This window comes from Ranitomeya imitator, chromosome 6, assembly GCF_032444005.1.
Source record: "Ranitomeya imitator isolate aRanImi1 chromosome 6, aRanImi1.pri, whole genome shotgun sequence".
In the NCBI taxonomy this organism is placed as follows: domain Eukaryota; kingdom Metazoa; phylum Chordata; class Amphibia; order Anura; family Dendrobatidae; genus Ranitomeya; species Ranitomeya imitator.
This window is the reverse complement of record NC_091287.1, coordinates 53,282,498-53,301,180: the sequence shown is the minus strand read 5'-3', so window position 1 is coordinate 53,301,180 and position 18,683 is coordinate 53,282,498. Positions and strand designations below refer to the sequence as shown.

General features: G+C 41.5%; 1 protein-coding gene across 12 annotated transcripts in view; it reads left to right on the top strand.

Moving 5' to 3' along the window:
• Window positions 1-18,683, top strand: part of PARD3 (par-3 family cell polarity regulator) — a 693,206-nt gene that overhangs the window by 661,861 nt on the left and 12,662 nt on the right. For all 12 annotated transcript variants that reach the window (XM_069729684.1, XM_069729681.1, XM_069729677.1 and 9 more), the window contains one exon: window positions 1,952-2,072. In XM_069729684.1, coding sequence (XP_069585785.1) covers window positions 1,952-2,072 — 121 coding nt within the window. The remainder of the gene's footprint in view (window positions 1-1,951; window positions 2,073-18,683) is intronic.

The window sequence follows — 18,683 nt, the reverse complement described above, 5'->3', positions numbered from 1 at the left end:
CAGGCAATATGAATCCACTGTTGGGTTCTAGTTAGCCACAGTGGGTCCAACACAGACATTTTTTCCCGCTTTCTGCTACAGACTGCATGATATCACCTCCTGGCCGCACTCATTCTCTAGTTATGGTTGACTGAGATATTATAATATTTAGTGATGAAGTGAAGTCTTTACAAAACCCACAAGAATAAAGTAATGGCCCGCATTGTGGAGAACAACAACCAACCAGGGGTTTTTCACCGTAGATGGACAGATGAGCAATTATTTCTGAAAAGCTTTTACCCACTTAGAAAATAAGACAGACATGCTTTGGACCTAAGTGGTTTCATCCGACTCTTCAGTCCAGAGTTGTGTGGAATGGCCTTATTGCTGTCAAAAATCTTGAAACCTCAGTGGGTCCCACTAAAGTCAAATAGAGTCATAGAATCCTAGAATGTTAGAGTTGGAAGAGACCTCCAAGGTCATAGTGTCCAACCCCGTGCTCAATGCAGGATTCACTAAACCATCTCAGACAGATGTCTGAGTCCATCGGGTTTTGTTGGAGTCTGTTTTGAAGTTTATCCACATTGCTGTCATATTTGGAAACTATGATGCTACTGTGAAGAGAGCATAAAAGCCCCATACACATTATGGTCAAATCTGCCTGTATGGACAGATGTAGTCAAGTGTCTAGTTGTGTGTGGTGGCCCCGATGATGTCGGGGAAGATAATGATCTGCCATGTCCGAATTCAGACTGCCGATTATTTGTTCTCAACAAAGATGTCTAGCTGGCGCTCTTTCGTAGAGAACACCAGAGCTCTCGGCAGGCAATTAGAGGAACTCATTAGTTGTCATCCAGAGTACTCGGACATAGTTAATGGGGTTCATCAGGTGACATTGGTGGCCATCAAGTGATTGATCCAGCATTTGGCCTTACTTTGTTTTTTTTTTTCTGTACGTATTACAGAAGAGAAAGCCTGAAATGTCGACACATGTTGAGTCCATTGTAAGCGGCTAACATTGATTTCTGTTACTTAGAAATTATATGTTGTCTGAATATAAGTTGCCAAATATCTTCCAATCCTAGAAATATTGTCATTCTATGATGAAGCAGAATACATCATGTCCCCTATATAGTGACTGTGAACATGATATGCAGTGTACCAATATGATGTAGCAGAAGGATGATATCTCATCGATTAGAGAAAGTAAATTGAGCTGCGCACCACTTCAGTGGCAGTAAAGTCGCCGACATCATACGCCCAACCATGGCATTAACGTTTCACCCTTTGATCTGTTTTTAAAACACTTTTTCAAATTTTTTACTACTAATCTGTGTGGAAACCTAATAGTAAGCCCCTCCTTACACATTGGATGGCTGTTATGGTTTGGCTGATTGTTCGGCCGACAGCTATCTCGCCCGTCTTTCACATATACAGTCACTCTACCGAGCTCTCCTGTGTTCTCTATGATAGAGGCGCTGCCTGAAATCTCTGGCGGTGGCTTATGTCTCATAGAATAAAGTGATAGTCCGGAATTCGACATGCTGGAACCTTAACTCCCCCGACAGTCATCTATCCAGGGCACTATACAAATTAGACTGTCGCCCGAACCCATCGATATCAGTAGATGTGGGTCACATTAGTTTAATGTATATGGTTGGCTTTAGTGTTCAGCTTCAATGGGATAAGGTTGCCATCACAAAAAAATAATTCAGTTATTTAGGAGACATTTGGACTGTGAGCTTATTTTGTCAGTAGCTCGTTGAAGGGATGCAGAGAATCGTTTGGCTGTGTGCAGCCCCTTTATCAGTCTGGTAGTAACATAAACGTTTCAGATTACGGTTCCCGGAGTTTAGGTTTACAATGTTGGCAATATTTTGACATTTCTTTACTCTGATTGCTCCCTCTTTGTACGGGCATTGGGCAAGTACCATACAGAAAGACAATAATGACATTTCTCTATTTATTTCAGCAATCGATCAACTCCAAGCAATCATGACCGGATACAGCGCCTTCGTCAGGAATTTCAGCAAGCCAGGAACGAAGATGATGTGGATGAACGCCGGCGAACGTATAGTTTTGAACAACCTTGGGTGAGTGCTTTAATATGTCCATTAACTAACGTTATAAGAGGGGTGATTCATCAATAGGATTCAATTCCAGGGTGGGTATTCCTTACGGTGCCATACAACCAACCTTTGACCTTTCAACCCGTGTCCTTATTCTCACAGCATGTGTCCATTATGGATAATTTAATTTCATATCTGACCTCACCATCTGCCCAGTTATTTAAGTGATATCAGATTCCCGCCGCATCAAATTGTGTTTATTTTGCAATGAAGCAAATCCAAAAGTCACGGATGTGTGAGCATAATGAGCACCACGAAAACCGAGTCAATGCTATTGAGCAATGCAAACACTACAAGTAATGCACGAGTGAGATTATTATTATTTTTTTCTTCTAACAATGGGTTATTTATACAGTATTTGCCTTCCCTTAATTTGGACACATAGGACCTGCTGTAATCCCCTTGTCTGCTATTTTTTTTTTTTTAAATATATCGGCCCGAGTGTCTCCTTCCTAAATTGTAATCCTGACCCTCATTTATTGCGGTCACTCTTTTGTGATTGACAGGGCTGCAGTCAATAGAGCTGCTAATAATGGCATACAGTAACAGTCCCTTTGTGAGTTACTAATGAATGAAAACCTTTACCTTATGACTTGCTGAATCCCTTAGTTGTAAGCGGACCGTGGACATAAACAGATGAGTTTGACTTTATCCAGATCAGTCACTTTCTTTTCATGCAAATGACCAATTGGGAAAATCTATAGTGTCAGAGTTCAGGCAGCGCAACTCCCAATGAATGGCTATATATAAAAAAGCTGACCATTACAGAACAGTGCTCTAAAATAGCCAAATAGTACTTCAAAAATCTATGTTTCGGGCAGAGAAACCCTTCATCAGGTAAATATGCAAGAACACTATAAACTTTCGGGGAGATATATTGTTGGCTGGTCCAGGGTAATAGTCCCAGATATGTGCCATCAGTTACCTTATGGTTTTCTGATTGGGGACTATAACACCATGTCTCTACAGAAGAGTCCTGGTGTGCCTGTGTATTTGCAAAACAAAGGGTTTCTCAACTCAAAATAATGCTTTAAAGAGGTATTCTCAATCTCAAGTATGGAAATTATTCCCTATTCTAGGGGTCTGACCGCTTGGACCCTCACTGATCCTGAGAACAGAGGCACTGAAAAGCTCAGTGTGGCGTGGTGGTTGATCGCATGCATAGCCGAGCAACAGTGTCACATGGGCTCTTCCCCAGTCTATATACCTGCCATAATATTGTCTGCCATGGAGAGCAACCCTTGTAAGAATTATAATAATGTATATTTGGTATGCAACTTATTTGCTAACTATAGGGGTATCCTTCTGTTGCTGTTTTAGATGCAAACATTTTTGGACCGCCTCACCTCCCCCCTCCAAAATAAAGTGTGGATTGAACATCTCCATCTCCTGGTGACAGATAGATCCCTTTAAGGATCAAAATTCATATACTAATACAAAGTCTTGAAACTGTTGCAGAAAATGAAGTATTTCTCTGTGGCAAGTAACAGGTGTGGGCAATATGAAAATCACACCTGAAACGAGATAAAAAAGGGAGAAGTTCACTCAACCTTTGCAGTGCGTGCGTACCACACTAAGCATGAAGAACAGAAAGAGGAAAAGAGAACAGTCTGAGGACCTGAGAACCAAAATTGTTGACAATGTCAACAATCTCAAGGTTATAAGTCCATCTCCAGAGCTCTTGATGTTCCTTTGTCCATGGTGCGGAACATAATCAAGAAGTTTACAACCCATGGCACTGATCTTATCTCCCTGGATGTAGACAGCAGAGAAATATTGATGAAAGGTTGCAATGCAGGATAGTCCTAATGGTGTATAACCCTCAAAGCATTTTATTTAAAATCCATAGCATGTCAGTCCTTTTAGCGTTTTTAAAGATTTCCTCCCATTTAATTTATTAAGGTAAAACACGCCAGCGATTTTCCTGCCAAACACACTTGTTTTTACAGCAGAAACGTATGCTGCAAATAGTAAATGTGTGCACATGCCCTTACAATGCACTTGTAGTCATACAGTAGATTTACGAGGGTCACTTCACAAGAGGGTGCACAAATTATTTGCACTAGAGCCTGTTCTTTGACAACTCATTGACCTATGGGCCTGTGTAACGTATAAGTAACCTGCATCCTGACAATTCTTATGGACAAGACACTAAAAAGATGGCAAAAAATGTTGTCCCTTCATACTGGGCTCCCGGATGTTCATGGAATAGGTCAGTCCTTCACACTGAGCTGTCGCGTTGTGTCATCGGGGTAATGTAGTCTACAAACAAAATCCCATCTTCAAATTGAATGTGTTGTAAGTTTACAAAGTTAAAAGGCCAATAAAATGGGTTTATGATTATTGATCATATTACAGTTAGATTATTCCTTGACCTTTAACTTAGATTTTGCTCTCCTTAGACACCACAGTTCATTTTAGACTTGACAGTATCTCGGCAGCCTAGGTAGATTCCGTTTAATGTCTGCCACAATGAGGTTTCTTCTATCTGCTGGTGACAGGTCTGTCCACACACCGCTCACATCTGTGCACAATGCTTGGGCTGAGCTGGTGTTTGAATGCCCTTGAAGTTCTCTCCGAGCCTTAGTGCTGCAGAAAATAATGCTCTCCTCTGTCATTTTGTGACTTAATAGCATATACACTGCACTATTTTCGTGATCGAGCATTCCCAGGAGCCTTCATGATAGTCATGCTGTCTAAACAGGCTGCCAATTACCCAACAAACGAGCAGACGCTCGTTCTTCGGGTGAAAAGATTATTGTTCTCTGCAGCACATTGTCCTCTGTAATCAGGGCCTGTGCTGCCGAGAAAAATGGCAGTCTATACACACTAAACTATCTATTACAGCTTTTTCCATCCGTATCTGAACTCCGTCAGGTCTGTGTAAACAGGCCAACCAGTAAACATATTATCGGTCATTCAGTGCTGCGCATTGCATAGTGTAGCCATGACGGTAGCTGCTGTTACTGATTTGCTTCAGTTTCTTGGTCATGTCTTTGTTTTTTGATGGAGATGTAATAGTTTACTTAGACAGTCCACCTTTTTTTATTTAAAGTGGTTGTTCCAACCAAAAGACTCTTCTGTTACGCAAAGCAATACTACAGCTATGGAAATCACTAGTGAAGGGAATGTCCAGCGGCACATTTATGGTGCTGTAAAAATGAGCACAAAAAAATGAATAGATCATGTAATACACGGTCACAATAAGTCTGCCAAACAGAAGCCGGTCTAGCTAGTTGAGATAGCTTTCTAGTGTGGGAGTCTCCTTTATTACATCCAAAAACCTTTTTTTAGGGCATCTGTCAGTAGGATCAACTCTGCTAAGCCATCAATATGGGAATATAGTTCATAGGAAATTGAATAAAATGAACTTGTTAAGATTTATAGGCTGTATATAGATTTTCCTGAGAACCTGCCTCCTGTCAGCAGGATTTTGCTAAGTAAACTACAGCCAATGTAAGGTTGGTATTGTTAAACTGATTAAAATGATACCTGTGGTGAAGAAATATGCCTTGTAGTTCTTGTGTAATCAGTGCTAGAGGTTTTCAGTTAATGATATGCCCGTGCTCCGGCGTGGGACTGTAGGCAGAGTCTGATCTTCCTGCTCTAAACTAGAGAAACCAAGAAGAGACCTGCCCACAGGCCACTGTTTGCACTTTGGGGCAGCCTATCGGCAGGTATTTCCTTGGTTTCTCTGGCTTAGAGCAGGAAGATTAGACTCTGCCTACAGTCCTGCCCCGGAGCACGGGCATATCATAAACTGAAATCTTCTAACTCTGATTACACAAAAACCACAAGACGGATTTCTTCACCCCTGGCATCATTTTAATCAGTGTAACAGTGCCTACCTGTTAATTCCTGTAGTTTAATTGTCAAAATCCTGCTGACAGGTTCACTTTAAATGAGTGGGTGAGCCATGTAATGAGTGACAGTCTACTCTCCTTATCTGCATGTTTCATACTCATAACTCACCTTTTCATTTATAACAAGCTTCGGAGGCAGATTCTCAGGGAGATCCATAGATCTTAACAGTTCATTTACCTATTAAGAAAAGCATGGATTTCACAGGAATAAGACATTAGATCGTAGATGTCAAGGTATCATTTATTCAGCTTCTCATGACTTACCGTATATACTCGAGTATAAGCCGACACCCCCCCCTCTCCACCCCCCCAATTTTGCCACAAAAAAACTGGGAAAACTTAATGATTCAAGTATAAGCCTAGGGTGGGAAATGCAGCAGCTACCGGTAAATGTCAAAAGTAAAAATAGATACCAATAAAAGTAAAATTAATTGAGACATCAGTAGGTTAAGTGTTTTTGAATATCCATATTGAATCAGGAGCCCCATATAATACTCCATAAAGTTCATTATGGCCCCATAAGATGCTCCATATTGAAATATGCCCCATGTAATCCTGCATAAAGGTTAATAATGGCCCCATAAGATGCTCCATAGACAAATTTGCCCAATATAATGCTGCGCAAATGCTGATTATGGCCCCATAAGATGCTCCATAAAGATATTTGCCCCATATAGTGCTGCACAAATATTGATTATGGCCCCATACAGACACTTGCCCCATATAATGCTGCACAAACCTTATGGCCCCATATAGTGCTGCACAAACGTTATGGCCCCATATAGTGCTGCACAAACGTTATGGCCCCATATAGTGCTGCACAAACGTTATGGCCCCATAGATGATACATACAGACACTTGCCCCATTTGCTGTAATAAAAAAAAAAAAAAATCACATACTCACCTCTCCGTCGCTCAGGCCCCCGGCGCTTTCAATAATCACCTGCTCCTCACTCCGGCGCCGCTCCATCTTCAGCACTGGCGTTCAGGCTGAGGGCGCGCAATAACTACATCACCGCACCCTCTGACCTGAGCGCCACTGCTGAAGATGGAGCGGCGCCGGAACGTGGGACAGGTGACTATTGCGCAGCGCTGCGCTCTCCCTCCCCGTTATACTTACCTGCTCCTGGCGCGGTCCCTGGCTTCCCGGCGCCGCAGCTTCATCCTGTACTCAGCGGTCACCGTTACCGCTCATTACAGTAATGAATATGCGGCTCCACCTCTATGGGAGGTGGAGCTGCATATTCATTACTGTAATGAGCAGTACCATGTGACCGCTCAGTACAGGAGGAAGCTGCCGGCGCCGGGAAGCCAGGGACCTGCAGGGACCTCGCCAGGAGCAGGTGAGTATAATTACACAGCCCCCGCTCCCCCTCACCTGCCGACCCCTGGGTATTACTCGAGTATAAGCCGAGAGGGGGACTTTCAGCCCAAAAAAGTGGGCTGAAAATCTCTGCTTATACTCGATTATATACGGTATATGCCCAAATAGACTGCTTAGGAGGGTTGATCCTACTGACAGATTCCTTTAAGGCCATTGGATATGAGTTGTCCTCTTTCAAAAACCCCTTGAATGCCCTTTCACATGGAATCTATAAAGTAATTTTATTTATCAATGACTTAAATTGAAAAATAAAATGACACCTTACACAAATGACACAATGTTCCTTATGGAAAAATCTGCCACACAAGGGTAATTATTCATCAAAACTTGAGTAATAAGCTTGCGGCTTCAGAGTCACTCCTATATTTATATGAAGATTAATTCACAACCTAATGATAAATGATTTTCTTTAACCAACTGAAAAGAAAAAAGTGTTTGAAGAAGTTTTCCTAAGAAAATTAACATTTAGAGGTTATGGGTAGGGCTTAGTGATCTTTTATGCTATTGCAGACAGGGCAGAGGGGGGAGGCTCCTGCTGCAGACGTTTGTCTTTCGCCCACACACAGGATCCCGAGACACAGATTTTTTTTTTTATACCGTATCTTTCTCCGTTTTAATTTTAAGATTAAAGAATAGGAGGATTTGCAGAAATGGCTTTTGGTGTTTGCATTTTCTGTGTTTAGGTCGAATATCGGTAACGTCCCGGTTGAGAACCTCCTACTCACACTTGCCATTTATTACACCCATGAAATCTAACATGGTGCAATGATGGGAGAAGTAGTTTGATCATGAAGAACCCTTCTAGTCTTGGTATAAGTGGCTGTTCAGCTCTCCGCTCATATACTTGTTGAGCAGATGTCTGTTTTCCAATGCTGTCGAGAATGCAAGCAATATCATTTACATACTTAACATTCAGACTTCAAATAATACTGAGCAGATGGCCGTCCTTCTGAAGGGGAACTTTAAAACAGATATTATCTTTGTTATTTTAACCACTTTTCTACCAGATGAAATGAAGCCTCCAAACAAATAGAATTGTGATGAAAAGCTTTGCATACAAAGGTAAACTGCACCTCACATCTGATGGTAAGAACAGGTGGCAATATTCTTCTCCGTAGATTTATTTCCTGGCAGTTGCTTTGTGGAGTGATTTATCTCCACCATTCCACCACAACTGGAAGACCTGCTGCCAACGAAAAATATATACATTTACTATGGCCACCCGGAAAGGATATTTTCACAATGACGCCAATATGGATGTTCTACACGATGGCTGTAAGTTCCCATCATGTGATGGGAGTCGAAGGGCAGCGCAAACTGCGCATGCCCAAAAAAAAACTTACAGCGCAGGCGTCGGGGACGTTAATGAAGGAAGTGGAGGTGGCGCACGGAGGCCCTGAGTGATGGCTGGGAGGCGTTTGTCTCAGGGGGAAAAGACATGCACCCAGGACAAACTACAGGTAGGAAAGGCAAATTCTAAAAACGAATAGTTCAGCGTTTCAGCCACCTTGACAGAATTCAGCATTAGTGCTGCACAAGGTGGCTCTTTTAGTTAAAAACGCCTGGGGGGGTGACAGAGTCCCTTTACTATACATTTCTTATGCGTAGTCACCCTACCCGGTGACCTTCGTTTTCTTCCTACGTTCAGATTGGCATTTTTTTCCTTCTGCTTCATAGATGTCTGCCACTGCGGCATGGAGTGTGCAAGGGTAAGTCAAAGTCATGCTTCGTGTGCTTTTCCTACCCAACAACTCGGGGGAGTCATGGTATCGACCATGTTCCCCATGCCACTCTGACGATCATATTGGAAGCCGGTGAAAAGAATTTCTATCTGAGCCGAAGAGGCGGCAGAACGCAAATGTAGGGCGGCTACATATGTGAAATGTATTATCAGTTTTTATTCTCAGGTTTAACCCCTCTGTGACCTTAGACGTACTATCCCGTCGAGGTGCCCTGGGCTTATCTGACCCTGGACGGGATAGTACGTTATAGCGATCGGCAGCGCTCACGGGGGGAGCGCCGCCGATCGCGGCCTGGTGTCAGCTGCTTATCGCAGCTGACATCCGGCACTATGTGCCAGGAGCGGTCACGGACCGCCCCCGGCACATTAACCCCTGGCACACCGCGATCAAACATGATCGCGATGTGCCGGCGGTGCAGGGAAGCACCGCGCAGGGAGGGGGCTCCCTGCGGGCTTTCCTGAGCCCCCCGCAGCAACGCGATGCTCCCTCCCTGCCTGCTCCAGCCCCGGATCCAAGATGGCCGCGGATCCGGGTCCTGCAGGGAGGGAGGTGGCTTCACAGAGCCTGCTCAGAGCAGGCACTGTGAAGCCTGCAGCGCTGCTAGTCAGATCAGTGATCTGACAGAGTGCTGTGCAAACTGTCAGATCACTGATCTGTGATGTCCCCCCTGGGACAAAGTAAAAAAGTTAAAAAAATTTCCAAATGTGTAAAAAAAATAAAAATAAAAAAAAAATTCCAAAATAATGAAAAAAAAAAAATTGTATTCCCATAAATACATTTCTTTATCTAAATAAAAAAAAAATATTTAGTATCGCCGCGTCCGTAACGACCCGACCTATAAAACTGTCCCACTAGTTAACCCCTTCAGTAAACACCGTAAGAAAAAGAAAAAAAAAAACGAGGCAAAAAACAACGCTTTATTATCATACCGCCGAACAAAAAGTGGAATAACACGCGATCAAAAAGACAGATATAAATAACCATGGTACCACTGAAAACGTCATCTTGTCCCACAAAAAACTAGCCGCCATACAGCATCATCAGCAAAAAAATAAAAAAGTTATAGTCCTGAGAATAAAGCGATGCAAAAATAATTATTTTTTCTGTAAAATAGTTTTTATCGTATAAAAGCGCCAAAACATAAAAAAATGATATAAATGAGGTATCGCTGTAATCGTACTGACCCGAAGAATAAAACTGCTTTATCAATTTTACCAAACGCGGAACGGTATAAACGCCTCCCCCAATAGAAATTAATGAATAGCTGGTTTTTGGTCATTCTTCCTCACAAAAATCGGAATAAAAAGCGATCAAAAAATGTCACGTGCCCGAAAATGTTTTCAATAAAAACGTCAACTCGTCCCACAAAAAACAAGACCTCACATGACTCTGTGGACCAAAATATGGAAAAATTATAGCTCTCAAAATGTGGTAACGCAAAAAATATTTTTTGCAATAAAAAGCGTCTTTCAGTGTGTGACGGCTGCCAATCATAAAAATCCGCTAAAAAATTTGCTATAAAAGTAAATCAAACCCCCCTTCATCACCCCCTTAGTTAGGGAAAAATAAAAAAAAAGTATTATATTTCCATTTTCCCATTAGGGCTAGGGTTAGGGCTAGGGTTAGGGCTAGGGTTAGGGGTAGGGTTAGGGTTAGGGCTAGGGTTAGGGCTAGGATTAGGGTTAGGGCTAGGGTTAGGGTTGGGGCTACAGTTAGGGTTAGGGCTAGGGTTAGGGCTAGTGTTAGGGCTACAGTTTGGGTTGGGGCTAAAGTTAGGGTTCGGGTTGGGGCTAAAGTTAGGGTTAGGGTTTAGATTACATTTACAGTTGGGAATAGGGTTGGGATTAGGGTTAGGGGTGTGTCAGGGTTAGAGGTGTGGTTAGGGTTACCGTTGGAATTAGGGTTAGGGGTGTGTTTGGATTAGGGTTTCAGTTATAATTGTTGGGTTTCCACTGTTTCGGCACATCAGGGGCTCTCCAAACACGACATGGCGTCCGATCTCAATTCCAGCCAATTCTGCGTTGAAAAAGTAAAACAGTGCTCCTTCCCTTCCGAGCTCTCCCGTGTGCCCAAACAGGGGTTTACCCCAACATATAGGGTATCAGCGTACTCAGGACAAATAGGACAACAACTTTTGTGGTCCAATTTCTCCTGTTACCCTTGGGAAAATACAAAACTGGGGGCTAAAAAATAATTTTTGTGGGAAAACAAAAAGATTTTTTATTTTCACGGCTCTGCGTTATAAACTGTAGTGAAATACTTGGGGGTTCAAAGCTCTCACAACACATCTAGATGAGTTCCTTAGGGGCTCTGCAAACGCATTGTGACGCCTGCAGACCAATCCATCTAAGTCTGCATTCCAAATCATGCTCCTTCCCTTCCGAGCCCTCCCATGCGCCCAAACGGTGGTTCCCCCCCCTATATCGGGTATCAGCGTACTCAGGACAAATTGGACAACAACATTTAGGGTCCAATTTCTCCTGCTAACCTTGGAAAAATACAAAACTGGGGGCTAAAATATAATTTTTGTGGAAAAAAAATATTTTTTATTTGCACGGCTCTGCGTTATAAACTGTAGTGAAATACTTGGGGGTTCAAAGCTCTCACAACACATCAAGATGAGTTCCTTAGGGGGTCTACTTTCCAAAATGGTGTCATTTGTGGGGGGTTTCTACTGTTTAGGTACATTAGGGGCTCTGCAAACGCAATGTGACGCCTGCAGACCATTCCATCTAAGTCTGCATTCCAAATGGCGCTCCTTCCCTTCCGAGCCCTCCCATGCGCCCAAACGGTGGTTCCCCCCCCCCACATATGGGGTATCAGCGTACTCAGGACAAATTGGACAACAACTTTTGGGGTCCAATTTCTCCTGTTACCCTCAGGGAAAATACAAAACTGGGGGCTAAAAAATAATTTTTGTGGGAAAAAAATTTTGTTTTATTTTTATGGCTCTGCATTATAAACTTCTGTGAAGCCCTTGGTGGGTCAAAGTGCTCACCACACCTCTAGATAAGTTCCTTAGGAGGTCTACTTTCCAAAATGGTGTCACTTGTGGGGGGTTTCAATGTTTAGTCACATCAGTGGCTCTCCAAACGCAACATGGCGTCCCATCTCAATTTCTGTCAATTTTGCATTGAAAAGTCAAACGGCGCTCCTTCCCTTCCGAGCTCTCCCATGCGCCCAAACAGTGGTTTACTGCCACATATGGGGTATCAGCGTACTCAGGACAAATTGGACAACAACTTTTGAGGTCCAATTTCTTCTCTTACCCTTGGAAAAATAAAAAATTGGGGGCAAAAATATAATTTTTGTGAAAAAATATGATTTTTTATTTTTACGGTTCTGCATTATAAATTTCTGTGATGCACTTGGTGGGTCAAAGTGCTCACCACACATCCAGATAAGTTCCTTAGGGGGTCGACTTTCCAAAATGGTGTCACTTGTGGGGGGTTTCAATGTTTAGGCACATCAGTGGCTCTCCAAACGCAACATGGCGTCCCATCTCAATTCCTGTCAATTTTGCATTGAAAAGTCAAACGGCGCTCCTTCCCTTCCGAGCTCTCCCATGCGCCCAAACAGTGGTTTGCTGCCACATATGGGGTATCAGCATACTCAGGACAAATTGGACAACAACTTTTGGGGTCCATTTTCTCCTGTTACCCTTGGTAAAATAAAACAAATTGGAGCTGAAGTAAATTTTTTGTGTAAAAAAGTTAAATGTTCATTTTTATTTAAACATTCCAAAAATTCCTATTAAACACCTGAAGGGTTAATAAACTTCTTGAATGTGGTTTTGAGCACCTTGAGGGGTGCAGTTTTTAGAATGGTGTCACACTTGGGTATTTTCTATCATATAGACCCCTCAAAATGACTTCAAATGAGATGTGGTCCCTAAAAAAAAAATGGTGTTGTAAAACTGAGAAATTGCTGGTCAACTTTTAACCCTTATAACTCCCTAACAAAAAAAAATTTGGTTCCAAAATTATGCTGATGTAAAGGAGACATGTGGGAAATGTTACTTATTAAGTATTTTGTGTGACATATCTCTGTGATTTAATTGCATAAAAATTCAAAGTTTGAAAATTGCGAAATTTTCAAAATTTTCGCCAAATTTCCGTTTTTTTCACAAATAAACGCAGGTACTATCAAAGAAATTTTACCACTATCATGAAGTACAATATGTCACGAGAAAACATTGTCAGAATCACCAGGATCCGTTGAAGCGTTCCAGAGTTATAACCTCATAAAGGGACAGTGGTCAGAATTGTAAAAATTGGCCTGGTCATTGACGTGCAAACCACCCTTGGGGGTAAAGGGGTTAATGATCACTTTAAAGAGTACTATATGACCTAAGATACATACAAATGGTTCTGGATGGTTACAGGGATGTTGATAATGGGTTCTATGTCATTTCAAGGGTATAGGTTAAACCTCCTCTATGACTCAACAAAGTTGGATAAAAGGTTCTGGATAACTCCAGGTTCATGGATACAGAGCTCTACCTAATTCAGATGATATAGATGAAGGGTTCTGCATGACTCCATGGATATGGATGAAGGTTTCTGCATGCTTTCAAGTAAATATAGTGGGTACGGAAAGTATTCAGACCCCTTTAAATTTTTCACTCTTTTGTTTCATTGCAGCCATTTGGTAAATTCAAAAAAGTTCTTTTTTTTTCATTAACGTACACTCTGCACCCCATCTTGACTAAAAATAAAAGAAATGTAGTAATTTTTGCAAATTTATTAAAAAAGAAAAACTGAAATATCACATGGTCGTAAGTATTCAGACCCTTTGTTCAGTATTGAGTAGAAGCACGTTTTTGAGCTAGTACAGCCATGAGTCTTCTTGGGAATGATGTATCAAGTTTTTCACACCTGGATTTGGGGATCCTCTGCCATTCTTCCTTGCAGATCCTCTCCAGTTCCATCAGGTTGGATGGTGAACGTTGGTGGACGCCATTTTCAGGTCTCTCCAGAGATTCTCAATTGGGTTTAGGTCAGGGCTCTGGCTGGGCCAGTCAAGAATGATCACAGAGTTGTTCTGAAGCCACGCCTTTGTTATTTTAGCTATGTACTTAGGGTCATTGTCTTGATGGAAGGTGAACCTTCAGCTAAGTCTGAGGTCCAGAGCACTCTGGAAGAGGTTTTTATCCAGGATATCTCTGCACTTGGCCGCATTTATGCTTCCTTCAATGACAACCAGTCTTCCTGTCCCTGCAGCTGAAAAACCCCCGCATAGCATGATGCTGCCACCACCATGTTTCACTGTTGGGTTTGTATTGGGCAGGTGATGAGCAGTGTCTGGTTTTCGACAAACATACCACTTAGAGTTATCACCAAAATGGTCTATCTTCGTCTCATCAGACCAGAAAACCTTATTTCTCATAGTCTGGGAGTCCTTCATGTGTTTTTTAGCAAACTGTATGCTGGCTTTCATATGTCTTGCACTGAGGAGAGGCTTCCGTCGGACCACTCTGTCATAAAGGCTTGACTGGTGGAGGGCTGCAGTGATAGTTGAGTTTGTGGAACTTTTTCTCATCTCCATACTGCATCTCTGGAACTCAGCCACAGTGATCTTGGGGTTCTTCTTTACCTCTCTCACCAAGGCTCCTCTCCCACGATTGCTCAGTTTGGCTGGATGGCCAGGTCTAGGAAGACTTCTGGTGGTTCCAAACTTCTTCAATTTAAGGATTATGGAGGCCACTGTGCTCTTAGGAACCTTGAGTACTGCAGAAATTCTTTTGTAACCTTGGCCAGATCTGTGCCTTGCCCCAATTCTGTCTCTGAGCTCCTTGGCCATTTCCTTTGACCTCATGATTCTCATTTGGTCTGACATGCACTGTGAGCTGTCAGGTCTTATATAGACAGGTGTGCGCCTTTCCAAATCAAATCCTATCAGTTTAATTAAACACAGCTGGACTCCAATGTAGGAGTAGAACCATCTCAAGGAGGATAGCAAGGAAATGGACAGCATGTGACTTAAATATGAGTGTCTGAGCAAAGTATCTGAATACTCCTGACCATGTGATATTTCAGTTTTTCTTTTTTATTAAATTTGCAAAAATTTCTAAATTTCTGTTTTTTTCAGTCAAAATGGGGTGCAGAGTGTACATTAATGAGAAAAAAAAATAACTTTTTAGAATTTACCAAATGGCTGCACTGAAACAAAGAGTGAAAAATTTAAAGGGGTCTGAGTACTTTCCGTACCCACTGTAGATGGAGGGTTCTGCATGACTCTCAGGCTATAGATGAAGAGTTCTGCATGGTTCAAAGAATATAGACAAAGGGTTCTGCATGTTTCAAAGTATAGATATGAAAGGTTCTGCTTGACTCCAAGAATATAAATGAAGGAATCTTTATGGTTCCTAGTTTTAGTTTTGCTTCTATATACGGTAAGTCATCTGTGCGGTCACACGTAGAACACTTTTTGCAATTTTTGGCTCCACTGTATAAGAAGGATATAGCTGAACTACAGCTGGTGCAGAGAAGAAGGTTGTGAAAGAAATGGGTGAACTGCAATATGAAGACAGGTTATGAAACTTGAGGTTGGAAAAGCAATGACTTATGGCCGATCATATTGTAATGTGCTAATATACCAGTGGACAGTGCAGAGATGTTTCTAATGATCTTTGTAGAGTTAGACCTGCAATAATGACAAGGGGACATGCTGTACATCACGAGGAAAGAAAGTTTGGACATCATCACAGACAGTGATTCAATACTGTAAGAGCAGTGAGATAATGGATTCTTTACTGGAAGAGCAGTGAGGTAATGGATTCTTTACTGTAAGGGCAGTGAGATAATGGATTTTTTACTGTAAGAGCAGCGAGATAATGGATTCTTTACTGTAAGAGCAGTAAGATAATTGATTATTTACTGTAAGAGCAGTGAGGTAATGGATTCTTTACTGTAAGGGCAGTGAGGTAATGGATTCTTTACTGTAAGGGCAGTGAGATAATGGATTCTTTACTGTAAGAGCAGCGAGATAATGGATTCTTTACTGTAAGAGCAGTGAGATTATGGAACACTCTGCCATATGATGTTGTAATAGTTGATTCGCTAAAAAAGTTCAAGGAGGGCCTATATGCCATTCTTGAAAAATATTTAGCAGATTATGGGTATGAGATTTTGGAGATGGGACTTTAATCCAGGGAATTAGTCTGATTGCCATATGTTGAGTTGGGCAGGATTTTTTCCCGTAATATGATTTAATGAGTGCCCATCTCATGAGGTATTACCTTCTTGTAGATCATCATGTCAAGCTATAGGTTGAACTCGATGGACTTGTTACTTCTTTCAGCCATAAAACAATGAAACTTTTTATTCAAATTGCTGTTTCCAAAATTCTACCGTCATTTAAAAAAAAATGCTGCAAAAAGAACGATTTCCGCAGAGTTCACTAACTTTGTAAAAAGGAATAATATTCTAGGATTTTAATGGATTAGGTGCATTTTGGTGGGACAAGCATACTTTGCAGAACTCCCTTTGTGGCAGCATTTATTTGGGCAGTCATTCATTTCTCTGCTTCCTGCAATACATTAGCCAAGAGTCATAATGCCCTTCAGAGAATTGCTTTCCATTTCAGCTTGTGTACTACATAGGGGGTACACAAAAGTCTTGAATTCTGTCTGAATTAATGCATCTGCTACCAATTGCCGTTTGCTTTTAATAAAAAAAAAAAGAAAAAGGCACGTTCCCCTTAGCAACCTTAAAATGTAAGAAGAAAACATATTCAAGGACATCTCTTGAGCTATTGAATTACAGGGTTGTAATTTTGATGCACAATGGCTGGAATTCAATTCCATGTACTGAATATATCATATAATTATATATTTCCAATTAGTCCTAGTACTGCTTTGTAAATGCTCCGCTGACATTGTGTGCTTGCTAGGATTTATAAAACCTGTATTTATGCAGAAACTTTCAATGACTGTGACATCGTAACCAAGTAAGCAAGAACTTGAAAGGCCTTGAAAAGCTGACTATTTTTGAGAGCTGCAGGGTACAGAGGAACCGTACTGCTGCTTTTTTTTCTAAATGGAAGAGGCGTTTTACTTTATCCACGAGATTTGTACCATGCAGAACAAACATATGCAAAATGGCAATTTATTGTGTCAATCGCTGATATGTCTGACTTAAAAGGCAACCAGTTGCTCTTTTTTGTTAGACTAAACCAAGGCTATTACGGATTTTATAACACTTGGTTTTATCATTCTTAACATGCCGCTCTTAAAATTGCTTGCTTATACTGGGTAAAACGGTGACTCAATGGTTAGCACGGGTGCTTTGCAGCAATGGGGTACTGCATTCAAATCCCACCAAGGACAACATCTCCAAGGAGTTTGTATGTTCTCCCCGTGTTTTCGAAGGTTTCCTTCGATTTCCTCCCACAATCCAAAGGCATACTGATAGGGAATGTAGATTGTGAGCCCCAGTGGGGACAGCGATGATAATGTCTAAATCGCTGCCGAATATGATGGCGCTATGTAAGTGAGTGAAACTAACAAATAGCTTACCTGTCATCAATCACTTTAACTTTATGGTGTTGGTTAATTTTTTGAACATTTTGTGACATGTACCTTTTAAATTACAAATATTTGCGTAACAACCTGACAACTTCTATAGCTACTTATCACAACTCATCTAACACCCTCACATCTGTCTACCACTACCACCCCTCAACAGACCATGGGCAATGGAAAATATTTCAAGGCTTAAACACTGATGAAGTCCAGCAGAAGACCACTTCATCAGTCATTTTCCACTAGGGTGGTTTTTTTTTGTTTCATTCTCCAATAACTTATTAGAATGTATTGATTATATGCTTTGTGTGAACAATAATAAAAAGAAAAGTAGACTATGAACCCTTTATGTATTGATCGAGGAATCGTTCATGCGTTAGGCCAAAGACCAATGCTGCAGGAGACCAGACTTGAACTTTTCCCAACCGAGTGCTCATAATCTGGTTGTCCTTAGGCTTATACAGCTGTTCACATTGAAGCGATATTTTTTTTTCCGTCCATACATATTCTTGCCACCACTTCTCAGTCCTCGGTTCATCTTCGTTGCATTATTGATAATGACTTTTGAGACATTCTTTAGGAAATCTTTGCTATTTGGACGTTGCAGTCTTACAATCACAACCAGTTGATACTTACGGAGTTGAGAACTGTCATGATGGATTGACAGCTTTCAGGAATTGCACCTATCTCTGTTATGTGCTGTTTGCACAGGTGCTTCCATGTCCTCTGCTCTGAAGTACATCTGACCTACCTTGCTGTGGAGATTTCGGTTGTGTTATGTAACACATTGAACTTTCCATCCCATCTTCTTGGAATATGTAGTGAAGCCATTATGGGAAGCCAACAGAACAAGAATGTAACCAGCGTTACATGATGTGCTATGCTATACAACAGTTTATTGCACATCCTCCATCTCTGATACCAACTACATCTAAACCTTGGATTTGGGGAAACAACAATCATTAAGTGTTGTGTGTGATATGTAAATATATTCAGACTTCTTTATCATTTCTATGTTACAATCTATTGTGGCATTCGGAATAATTTTCGATAATCAGCCGT